This window comes from Bombina bombina, chromosome 2, assembly GCF_027579735.1.
Source record: "Bombina bombina isolate aBomBom1 chromosome 2, aBomBom1.pri, whole genome shotgun sequence".
NCBI lineage: Eukaryota > Metazoa > Chordata > Amphibia > Anura > Bombinatoridae > Bombina > Bombina bombina.
The window spans coordinates 209,234,254-209,246,883 of record NC_069500.1 but is presented as its reverse complement, the minus strand read 5'-3'; the positions used below and the strand labels follow the sequence as shown (position 1 = coordinate 209,246,883).

General features: G+C 38.8%; 1 protein-coding gene across 2 annotated transcripts in view; it reads left to right on the top strand.

Moving 5' to 3' along the window:
* The window catches only part of SSBP2 (single stranded DNA binding protein 2), a 557,604-nt gene that overhangs the window by 184,363 nt on the left and 360,611 nt on the right, over nucleotides 1–12,630 (top strand). For both annotated transcript variants that reach the window (XM_053701463.1, XM_053701462.1), the window contains exon 4: nucleotides 4,340–4,424. In XM_053701463.1, the coding sequence (XP_053557438.1) occupies nucleotides 4,340–4,424 (85 nt within the window). The remainder of the gene's footprint in view (nucleotides 1–4,339; nucleotides 4,425–12,630) is intronic.

Sequence of the window (12,630 nt, the reverse complement as noted above, 5' to 3'; positions counted from 1 at the left end):
GTCAGTCTAGTCAAAATTAAACTTTCAGATAGGGCATGCAATTTTAAACAACTTTCTAATTTATTTTTAATCATATTTTGCTTTGTTTTCTTGGTTTTCTTTGTTGAAAGCTAAACCTAGGTAAACGTATATGCTAATTTCTAAGCCCTTTAACCCCTTAATGACAACTGACGTACCAGGTACGTCATGCATTAACAATCAGTTAATGACAATGGACGTACCTGGTACGTCAGTTGTCTAACAGAGTGCTGGAAGTGATCACAATCACTTCCAGCAGCTCTGAGGGTATTGCAGTGATGCCTCGATATGGGGGCATCCTGCAATACCCCTTTACAAGACTCCGATGCAGAGAGAGCCACTCTGTGGCCCTCTCTGCACCGGTAGTGATGGTGCCGATGGTGCCTCTGACCGGTGGGAGGAGGGAGCGTGTGCGCGCGCGTGCACGTGGGCGCGCGTGCACATGCGCACATTAGCCACACTGACACCAATGAAAAAGTAAGGGGAAAAAAAGTTATTTTATTTTTTTTATATTTAAAAGGATCTGGGAGGGGGTGGGGGTATTGTGGGGGGGCTGCTACACTACAGAAATAATTAAACACAAATAACAGTTATAAATACAATCAAAATAAGTTTGGTTTGTGGGGCCAAACTGGGTACTGGCAGACAGCTGCCAGTACCCAAGATGGCGGTAATTAGGTAGGGGAGAGGGCTGGAGGGGGGGGGGATCAGGGAGGTTGGTGCTAAGGCAGGGGTCCATCACAACTAAAATATTTTATAATTTTTATTTAAAAAAAAAAAAACTCTTATTTAGTACTGGCAGACTTTGTGCCAGTACTTAAGATGGCGGTAACAATTGTGGGGTGGGGGAGGGAAGAGAGCTGTTTGGGAGGGATCAGGGGGTGGGATGTGTCAGGTGGGAGGCTGATCTCTAAAATTAACCCTGCAAGCTCCCTACAAGCTACCTAATTTAACCCCTTCACTGCTGGGCATAATTCACGTGTGGTGCGCAGCATCATTTATCGGCCTTCTAATTACCAAAAAACAACGCCAAAGCCATATAAATCTGCTATTTCTGAACAAAGGGGATCCCAGAGAAGCTTTTACAACAATTTCTGCCATAATTGCACAAGCTGTTTGTAAATTTCAGTGAGAAACCTAAAATTGTGAAAAATGTAAAGTTTTTTTTTTTTTTATTTGCTCGCATTTGGCGGTGAAATGGTGGCATAAAATATACCAAAATGGGCCTAGATCAATACTTGGGGTTGTCTACTACACTACACTAAAGCTAAAATTAACCCTACAAGCTCCCTACAAGCTCCCTAATTAACCCCTTCACTCCTGGGCATAAAAAACGTGGGGTGCGCAGTGGCATTTAGCGGCTTTCTAATTACCAAAAAGCAACCACAAAGCCATATAAGTCTGTTATTTCTGAAAAAGGGGATCCCAGAGAAGCATTTACAACCATTTGTGCCATAATTGCAGAAGCTGTTTGTAAATAATTTCAGTGGGAAACCTAAAGTTTGTGACAAAATTTGTGAAAAAGTGAACTTTTTTTTTTTTTTTATCGCATTTGGCGGTGAAATGGTGGCATGAAATATACCAAAATGGGCCTAGATCAATACTTTGGGATGTCTTCTAAAACAAAATATATACATGTCAAGGGATATTCAGATATTCCTGACAGATATCAGTGTCCCAATGTAACTAGCGCTAATTTTGAAAAAAAGTGGTTTGGAAATAGCAAAGTGCTACTTTTGTTTATTGCCCTATAAATGGCAAAAAAAGCTAAGAACATGTAAACATTGGGTATTTCTAAACTCAGGACAAAATTTAGAAACTATTTAGCATGGGTGTTTTTTGGTGATTGTAGATGTGTAACAGATTTTGGGGGTCAAAGTTAGAAAAAGTGTGTTTTTTTCCATTTTTTCCTCTTATTTTATCATATTTTTTTTTAGTAAATTATAAGATATGATGAAAATAATGGTATCTTTAGAAAGTCCATTTAATGACGAGAAAAACAGTAAACGAGTAAGAGGAAAATTACAGCTAAACGCAAACAGTGCAGAAATGTAAAAATAGCCATTGTCATTAAGGGTAAGAAAATTGAAAAATGGTCCGGTCATTAAGGGGTTAAGGCCACACCTGATCTCAGTGCATTTTGACAGTTTTTCGCAGTCAGACAGCGCTAGTTTGTGTGCCATATAGGTAACATTGTGCTCTCTTGTGGCTTTTTTATGAATCGGTACTGATTACCTAAAATACAAATCTGTAAAAAGAACTGAAATAAAGGGGGCAGTCTGCAGAGGCTTAAATACAAGGTAATCACAGAGGTAAAATGTGTATTAATATAACTGTGTTGGTTATGCAAAACTGGGGAATTGGTAATAAAGGGATTATCTATCTTTATAAACATTAAAGTGATAGTAAATTCGTCTCCATAACTTAACATATTATGAAAGCTCTTCTCATAACTAGCATATTGATGTACTTACTTTGTTAGAAAGTCAATTTTACTTCTAAAAATCAGCGTTTTGTCAGGCTCCCTTACCTAATTCAATGCAGCCTCTGTCGCAGATTTTCTGATGGTCTTATTTGACTGGCAGCTCTTTCAGCCAGTAGGAGCTTCATCATGTGCCCCATGTAATTTACTCACAACACGCTCCCGTGCTTAGAGCTCAGCTTGGAAGTTCAATTTCACACACACAACTCGCTACTCTGTTTGCGCAACTAGAAGAGTGAGGCTTCTTGCGCAAATAGCAAATAAGACTATCAGAGAATCTGTGACAGAGGCTGCATTGAAACCGATAACGGAGCCTGACAAAAATGCTGTTTTTAGAAGTAGAATTGACTTTTGAACAAAATAAGCACATCAATATGCTAGTTATGAAAAGAACTTTTAGAATGTTAAGTTATGAAGGCGAATTTACCATCACTTAAGGGCACCATGTACTAAGCCGTCAATTAATCAGACATTGTAGACGTCAATTAATCAGACATTGTAGACTCGCTGTTGCTCGCTGCGGGCGAAATGGTGTCCGCTTTCACTATGTACTTAAAAAACACTCAGAAATAGACTAGTCTAGCCCACCGTGAGCAGTGGCGGATTATTGAAAAATGTGATCGTTCGCCGCGACTAATCTAATTTCCTTTAGTCAGTATAATTGTATTGCCAATTAACACGTGACCTGCAAGGTGTCAAACCTCATAGTAGTCGCGGTAACATAATCTGGCTACTATAATAGTGTAACATTTCTAAAGAACTTTATTATTGTTCAAAATTTTTTGATCAGTTCATTCTGTGCGCTATTTTTGTTATATTTATTTACAAATTTGATATGGCTTCATCTGGATCGGATTCCCAGACTTCAAAAAAATTATCCTCATAGCATCTATGACTTTTGTTAAATGACATGAAAATGCTGATTGACTTATTCCAATAATAACGCTAGAAACCGACTGAAAGGAGCCTGTTGTCATAAAATGCAATGCAAGTAATAGTTTCAATAGTCCAGGAATAGCCCGTGAAAGCGCGGTCATCGGCTCCAAATAATCCTCTATCTCTCTATACAAGTGTAAGATGGATTCATGATCAAGCCGGAATCTTTGTACAATCTCTGTCTGAAAGGCCGTGGAAGGAATACATGGGGGACACTAACTCTCCTTCTAAATAATTGATTAGCGACATTTTCTTCAATATTCTGTCTTCTAGACCGGATTTGCATTACACGGAGAAGAAACAAATAGTGAAGTGTCTCCATAGCTGCAGAAATAAACAATGTAAGTACAATGGTGATATTACTGCCTTTTATATTGGTCTAGACAGGCATCTACTTTGACTTTCCTATTGTTTTGTACCTTGCCCGCCACCAAAAAGGTGTTGAGGCGAAAAATGTAGCGTGCGGATAAATAGATTTTTTTTAGTGCATTCGTTTATTGCGAGTTGGTGGTCAAATCTGTCTATTTACATTGAAAAATTGAATGGTAGCGAGGTTTGGCGGATAAGTACACTCGCAAGTTTAAAAAAAAGCGGGTTTGAACATAGTTGACGGCTTTGTACATATCTGTGTGTGAGTTTTGATGCGAAAATATTTGCGGGCAGCTCGCTGACTGCTTAGTACACGGTGCCTTAAGTATTTTTAAATAGACTACCCCTTTAAGACTACTATATTCCACTTTGCCATTGGTTGCACTGTCTAGTTACCAATTGACCCTAGCAGAGGAGGAATCCCAGGTGGCACCCATTGCTTTATAGATAACGTTTAACACACTTTCAATATTTAACAGAATTGTAACAAAAAACATTTCTTCCATGATTTACTCTACTCTAATATGTTTTCAGTGTGTTTTGGGATCTTTATTGTGCTGCACCAGAAAGACGAGAAACCTGTGAACATTCGAGTGAAGCAAAAGCATTTCATGATTATGTAAGTAGCTTATTTGCATATAAAATCATGCACTTTGCAGTTTGTTTGGTGTCCTTTATTTCAGTTTAGAAATCATTTTTTTTCTTTTACTATCTTCATTGTTATTCTTTAATAATATTGATGGGATGGCACTCCGTTATATAATTACACTTGTCATTTGTTGCTATCTTGCTGTTTGACGTTTTCATTTGGAATGTGTTTGTTCAGCAAAGCAAGATATATTAATAACATTCTACTATGTGTGATTCATAATGTGAACTATTTGGCCTTTGGATATTTAGGCAAATGACCAATAACTTATGTATATGTAAAGACACTTCAGAGCTCAGGCTGCGTTTGAAACTTTGATCTTATTCACTGAAATAAATATTTTTTTTTTTAACATCTAGTTTATTGCACTGTGTTGTTGTTGTTGTTGTTGTGGTGTGTGTGTGTATATATATATATATATATATATATATATTCTGATAATAAAAATACGGGCAACAACACAGGCACACTTGACTTGAGTGCATAATATAACTGTTTCCATTAATTATACTAATAATGTCTATATGTGTTTTATGTATCAGGTATGGATCTATGTATGCACGTACATATATACATACAAAGTACCTGCATGCATACACACAAAGTTGAAAGTTTGCACTGGTTCTATAAAATACAATTTAAAAATGCTGTGTAAAACTTGATTAGGAGATTATTATAATATAAAAGAATATTATATAAATGAATGTGTTTACTTATAAGGATCAATCTAGAGTGGTTTAAATGAATCAAGCTGTTAAATTTCTTGGCTGTGTTAACCATTTGATTGAGGGAATGTCAGGCAAATGTTGAGTCCATTGGCTTTCCTGTACTGTTCCACAGTGGTGGTTCTGGCCTTTTCAGGGAGTTAAAGGGACACTCAAGTCAAGATTAAACTTTAATGATTGAGATAGGGAATGCAATTTTAAATAACTTTCCAGTTTACTTCCATAAAAAAAAATTGAGCACAATTACTATCTCATACTGAGCATGTGCAAGATCTCATAGAATATATGTATTATATGTGATTGGGATTGGGTGATGACTGTCACATGAGTGGAAATAGACCTAATTGTTAGAAAAACATCTACTCGTTTTAAGTTCAGACCAAATCCTATTGCATTCACTTTTTATCATGCATTTGTTGATTATGCAAATTTACTGTATTTACTGGTTCTTTAATCAGTAAATTTGTCCTCCAGTTAACCACAAAATGAAGGAATCAACAGTAACGCTATTCAATCAAAATCATAGGATGGAATGTACTGCTGGGTAATGGTAAAATCTGCAGTGTTTTTATTGAAGAATTGTGACTTGACTTTCAAATGAGAAAAATGTCTTATGTCTTGAGAAAGGTTAGAGTATAAAGAGGCTATATCTACATCCTTTATACCCCAATGCAGAACATAGTTATCTGAGATGTCATCGCAGAAAATGCAGCATGTCTGCAGAAGGAACAGGAACTGTTAGCACTTTAACTTTTTAGTGCTGCTCCTCATTAGGCTGTTCTTTTTAAACAGAGAGGTTCTCTGGCTGCATTGTATAAGTGTTCCTTAACACAGTGCACCCAGAGCAAAGTGCTGTTTGAAGACAACAGTCAAATATGCAGTAGTACATTGATGTCTGGCTCTGAGATTTTTGCAAGCTCGTTCCCTAGCTTTTCACAGTCTGCAAAGCTGTTTTTCTCTGAATGTAAGATGTTTGTATGAACAATGCAGTATTTGTATTACTACATTTCTATGTTAGGCTAAGAGAAAAGGAAACAAATGAATTCAAGAGACATTTTACAATTACCTTTTTGTCTGCAGCTAATTTGCAATGCAATTTTTAATTACTGCACTAGATTATACAACTTTAAATATCGCTTTATTCTCCAGTTAACCAACACATTGCAATTGATCTGATGCTTTAGTGTAACCGACAAATTAACAATTTTATTTTATTTAAAAATGACCTGCAGAAAAATTTTCACTAAAAAAAAATCTCATCGCAGAAAGTGAAGAAAAATTCTGTCTCTGGGCCTTTATATAGGGTTTAAACTCTTCCTTCCTATTTTCCACGACTATGAGGTTTAGGGAAATGGCTTATATTTCAAAAAAGCTTGTCTGCCATTAAATGAGGATAGCATGTCAACAACATATTAAGATTGTTTTGTGAAATATAAACATGTTAAATGTATATTAACATTATGTGTAAATAGGTATCCATTAGTGCTAAAAAAAGATATAATAAAGACTATCACTATTGTTAGTATTTTTTTTTTTATTACAAATCACTGCTTGTCTAACGTATCATGTAGTCACATGATCCCTATATACAATCAGATCAAACTACAGGGATAACAGTCCTCAGTCTTGTAACAGTGTTTTAGCCACCATTTTCTCTTACATGGTGTATCCAGTCCACGGATTCATCCTTACTTGTGGGATATTCTCATTCCCTACAGGAAGTGGCAAAGAGAGCACACAGCAGAGCTGTCCATATAGCTCCCCCTCAGGCTCCGCCCCCCCCAGTCATTCTCTTTGAAGCTCTAACAAGTAGCATCTCCACGGGAGGGTAAAGTGAATGTGGTGTTAGATTTGTAGTTTTTATTTCTTCAATCAAAAGTTTATTTTAAAATAGTGCCGGTTTGTACTATTTACTCTGTGGCAGAAAGTGATGAAGATTTCTGCTGAGAGGAAAATGATTTTAGCATGTTGTAACTAAAATCCATTGCTGTTCCCACACAGGACTGTTGAGCACCAGAAAACTTCAGTTGGGGGGAACAGTTTGCAGGCTTAACTGCTATAAGTTATGTTCAGTCATATTTTTCTAGTCAAGACTTGGTAATGCTAGAAGACTGACAAGAATCCCCATGTGGGGAAGGTAAGCCATATTCTGAGACTTAGTATAAAAGGAAGGCTTTATTAAAAAGGGCTCTAAACACTGGTGGACACTGTTAAGGGGCAATCTATTATTTTTTTACAAAAATCTGATAATTGTACAAGTTTATATTACATTTGAAACGTTTTTTTGGGGTTTAATCCGCATGACATATGTTTAGACACCTATTTTGGCTTGGGAAGGCCCCAGAACTCCAGAGTGAGGAGGGAGGGGGCCTGAAATTCGCACCTCAGTTGCGCAGTTGATTTTACAGACAGCTTCATGCAGATCCATGTGAAGAGTCTAAAGATTACTTGAGGACTTCAGAGAGGCTTATTTTCGATCAAAACTAATCCCCAAGGAAGGTAAGGCCACAGCAGAGGCTGTGGCAGGGTGCTGTAATTTATTAACCGGTTGTAAGTTTTAATTTGCTCCGGTTTGGGCAGTAAGGGGTTAATTGACTTGAAATTTACTGTGCAATCATTTCAAAGCATTAGGATCATATGGTGAAATTTCATAAAGATTGGATGATTTTTGGAGATTTAGTAAAAAAGTGTGCGCTTTTTATTATTTAAAGGCACAGTACCATTTCTTTCATGTAATTAGCAAGAGTCAATGAGCTAGTGACGTATGGAATATACATTCCTACCAGGAGGGGCAAAGTTTCCCAAACCTCAAAATGCCTACAAATACACCCCTCACCACACCCACGAATCAGTTTTACAAACTTTGCCTCCCATGGAGGTGGTGAAGTAAGTTTGTGCTAGATTCTACGTTGATATGCGCTTCGCAGCAGGCTGGAGACAGGTTTTCCTCTCAGTGTGCAGTGAATGTCAGAGGGATGTGAAGAGAGTATTGCCTATTTGAATTCAATGGTCTCCTTCTATGGGATCTTTTTCATAGGTTCTCTGTTATCGGTCGTAGAGATTCATCTCTTACCTCCCTTTTCAGATCGACAATATACTCTTTTATATACCATTACCTCTACTGATTCTCGTTTCAGTACTGGTTTGGCTTTCTACTACATGTAGATGAGTGTCCTGGGGTAAGTAAATCTTATTTTTTTTGTGACACTCTAAGCTATGGTTGGGCACTTTTATGTTAAAGTTCTAAATATATGTGTTTAAACATTTATTTGCCTTGATTCAGGATGATCAATATTCCTTATTTCAGACAGACAGTTTCAGCGGAATTGGCTGTCTTTATTTTTACCCTCCCTCTCTAGTGACTCTTGCGTGGAAGTTCCACATCTTGGGTATTTATTATCCCATACGTCACTAGCTCATGGACTCTTGCTAATTACATGAAAGAAAACATAATTTATGTAAGAACTTACCTGATAAATTCATTTCTTTCATATTAGCAAGAGTCCATGAGACCCACCCTTTTTTGTGGTGATTTTGATTTTTTTGTATAAAGCACAAATATTCCAATTCCTTATTTTTTATGCTTTCGCACTTTTTTCTTATCACCCCACTTCTTGGCTATTCGTTAAACTGATTTGTGGGTGTGGTGGGGGGTGTATTTATAGGCATTTTGAGGTTTGGGAAACTTTGCCCCTCCTGGTAGGAATGTATATCCCATACGTCACTAGCTCATGGACTCTTGCTAATATGAAAGAAATGAATTTATCAGGTAAGTTCTTACATAAATTATGTTTCTCCAACATAGGTGTGTCTGGTCCACGGCGTCATCCTTACTTGTGGGATATTCTCTTCCCCAACAGGAAATGGCAAAGAGCCCAGCAAAGCTGGTCACATGATCCCTCCTAGGCTCCGCCTTCCCCAGTCATTCTCTTTGCCGTTGCACAGGCAACATCTCCACGGAGATGGCTCAGAGTTTTTTGGTGTTTAAATGTAGTTTTTATTCTTCTATCAAGAGTTTATTTTAAAATAGTGCTGGTATGTACTATTTACTCTGAAACAGAAAAGAGATGAAGATTTCTGTTTGTAAGAGGAAAATGATTTTAGCAACCGTTACTAAAATCGATGGCTGTTTCCACACAGGACTGTTGAGAGGAATTAACTTCAGTTGGGGGAAACAGTGAGCAGACTTTGGCTGCTTGAGGTATGACACATTTCTAACAAGACTTGGTAATGCTGGAAGCTGTCATTTTCCCTATGGGATCCGGTAAGCCATTTTCTTAATTTTCAATATAAGAATAAAAGGGCTTCACAAGGGCTTTAAAGACTGGTAGACATTTTTCTGGGCCAAAACGATTACTTTATAAGCATATTTAATGGTTTATAACTTTGGAGAGTTATTTTAATCTTGGGAATTTTATTAAAAAAACGGCAGGCACTGTATTGGACACCTTTTTCACTGGGGGCCTTTTCTAGTCATAGGCAGAGCCTCATTTTCGCGCCACTAATGCGCAGTTGTTTTTGAGAAGCAAGGCATGCAGATGCATGTGTGAGGAGCTCAGATCCACTGAAAAAGCTTATTGAAGGCGTCATTTGGTATCGTATTCCCCTCTGGGCTTGGTTGGGTCTCAGCAAAGCAGATACCAGGGACTGTATAAGGGTTAAATGTAAAAACGGCTCCGGTTCCGTTATTTTTAAGAGTTAAAGCTTTCAAATTTGGTGTGCAATACTTTTAAGGCTTTATGACACTGTGGTGAAATTTTGGTGAATTTTGAACATTTCCTTCATACTTTTGCGTATATTCAGTAAAAAAGTGTGTTCAGTTTAAAATTTAAAGAGACAGTAACGGTTTTATTTTAAAACGTTTTTTGTGCTTTGTTATCAAGTTTATGCCTATTAACATGTCTGAACTATCAGATAGACGATGTTCTGTATGTTCGGAAGCCAAGGTTCCTCTCCATTTAAATATATGTGATGAATGTGACAAACAAAGTAGGGACAATGATGCCACTGATAATAATGTTGCCCAAAATGATTCCTTAAGTGAGGGGAGTAAGCATGGTACTGCATCATCTCCTTCTATGTCTACACCAGTCTTGCCCACTCAGGAGGTCCCTAGTGAATCTAGTGCGCCAATTCTCCTCGCTATGCAACAATTAACGGCTGTAATGGATAATTCTATTAAAAACATTTTAGCCAAAATGCCCACTTATCAGCGAAAGCGCGACTGCTCTGTTTTAGATACTGAAGAGCATGAGGACGCTGATGATAATGGTTCTGACATGCCCTTACACCAGTCTGAAGGGGCTAGGGAGGTTTTGTCTGAGGGAGAAATTTCAGATTCAGGAAAAATTTCTCAACAAGCTGAACCTGACGTTATTACATTTAAATTTAAATTGGAACATCTCCGCGCTCTGCTTAAGGAGGTGTTATCTACTCTGGATGATTGTGACAATTTGGTCATTCCAGAGAAATTATGTAAGATGGACAGGTTCCTAGAGGTCCCGGTGCCCCCCGAAGCTTTTCCTATACCCAAGCGGGTGGCGGACATTGTAAATAAAGAATGGGAAAGGCCCGGCATACCTTTTGTCCCTCCCCCTATATTTAAGAAATTATTTCCTATGGTCGACCACAGGAAGGACTTATGGCAGACAGTCCCCAAGGTCGAGGGGGCGGTTTCTACTCTAAACAAACGCACCACTATCCCTATAGAAGATAGTTGTGCTTTCAAAGATCCTATGGATAAAAAATTAGAGGGTTTGCTTAAAAAGATGTTTGTTCAGCAAGGTTACCTTCTACAACCAATTTCATGCATTGTTCCTGTCACTACAGCAGCGTGTTTCTGGTTCGAGGAACTAGAAAAGTCGCTCAATCAAGCATCCTCTTATGAGGAGGTTATGGGCAGAGTGCAAGCACTTAAGTTGGCTAACTCTTTTACCTTAGACGCCACTTTGCAATTAGCTAGATTAGGGGCGAAAAATTCAGGTTTTGCTATTGTGGCGCGCAGAGCGCTTTGGCTGAAGTCTTGGTCAGCGGATGTGTCCTCCAAGAACAGATTGCTTAACATCCCTTTCAAGGGGAAAACGCTGTTTGGCCCTGACTTGAAAGAGATTATTTCAGACATCACTGGGGGAAAGGGCCACGCCCTTCCTCAGGATAGGTCTTTTAAGGCTAAAAATAAAACAAATTTTCGTCCCTTTCGCAGAAACGGACCAACCTCGAATTCTACATCCTCTAAGCAAGAGGGTAATTCTTCTCAAACCAAGCCAGCCTGGAGACCGATGCAAGGCTGGAACAAAGGTAAGCAGGCCAAGAAGCCCGCTACCGCTACCAAGACAGCATGAGATGCTGGCCCCCGATCCGGGACCGGATCTGGTGGGGGGCAGACTCTCTCTCTTCGCTCAGGCTTGGGCAAGAGATGTTCAGGATCCTTGGGCGCTAGAAATAGTTTCTCAAGGTTATCTCCTGGAATTCAAGGAACTACCCCCAAGGGGAAGGTTCCACAGGTCTCAATTGTCTTCAGACCAAATAAAAAGACAGGCATTCTTACATTGTGTAGAAGACCTGTTAAAAATGGGAGTGATTCATCCTGTTCCATTAGGAGAACAAGGGATGGGGTTTTACTCCAATCTGTTCATAGTTCCCAAAAAAGAGGGAACATTCAGGCCAATTTTGGATCTCAAGATCCTAAACAAATTTCTCAAGGTCCCATCGTTCAAGATGGAAACCATTCGGACAATTCTTCCTACCATCCAGGAAGGTCAATTCATGACCACGGTGGATTTAAAGGATGCGTATCTATATATTCCTATCCACAAGGAACATCATTGGTTCCTAAGATTCGCCTTTCTGGACAAGCATTACCAGTTTGTGGCACTTCCATTCGGACTAGCCACTGCTCCAAGAATTTTCACAAAGGTACTAGGGTCCCTTCTAGCGGTGCTAAGGCCAAGGGGCATTGCAGTAGTACCCTACTTGGACGACATACTGATTCAAGCGTCGTCTCTACCACAAGCAAAGGCTCATACGGACATTGTCCTAGCCTTTCTCAGATCTCACGGGTGGAAAGTGAACGTAGAAAAAAGTTCTCTATTCCCGTCAACAAGAGTTCCCTTCTTGGGAACAATAATAGACTCCTTGGAAATGAAGATTTTTCTGACAGAAGCCAGAAAATCAAAACTTCTAAGCTCTTGTCAAGTACTTCATTCTGTTCTTCTTCCTTCCATAGCGCAGTGCATGGAAGTAATAGGTTTGATGGTTGCGGCAATGGACATAGTTCCTTTTGCGCGAATTCATCTAAGACCATTACAACTGTGCATGCTCAGACAGTGGAATGGGGATTATACAGATTTGTCCCAGACGATCCAAGTAGATCAGAGGACCAGAGATTCACTCCGTTGGTGGCTGACCCTGGACAACCTGTCCCAAGGGATGAGCTTCAGAAGACCAGAGTG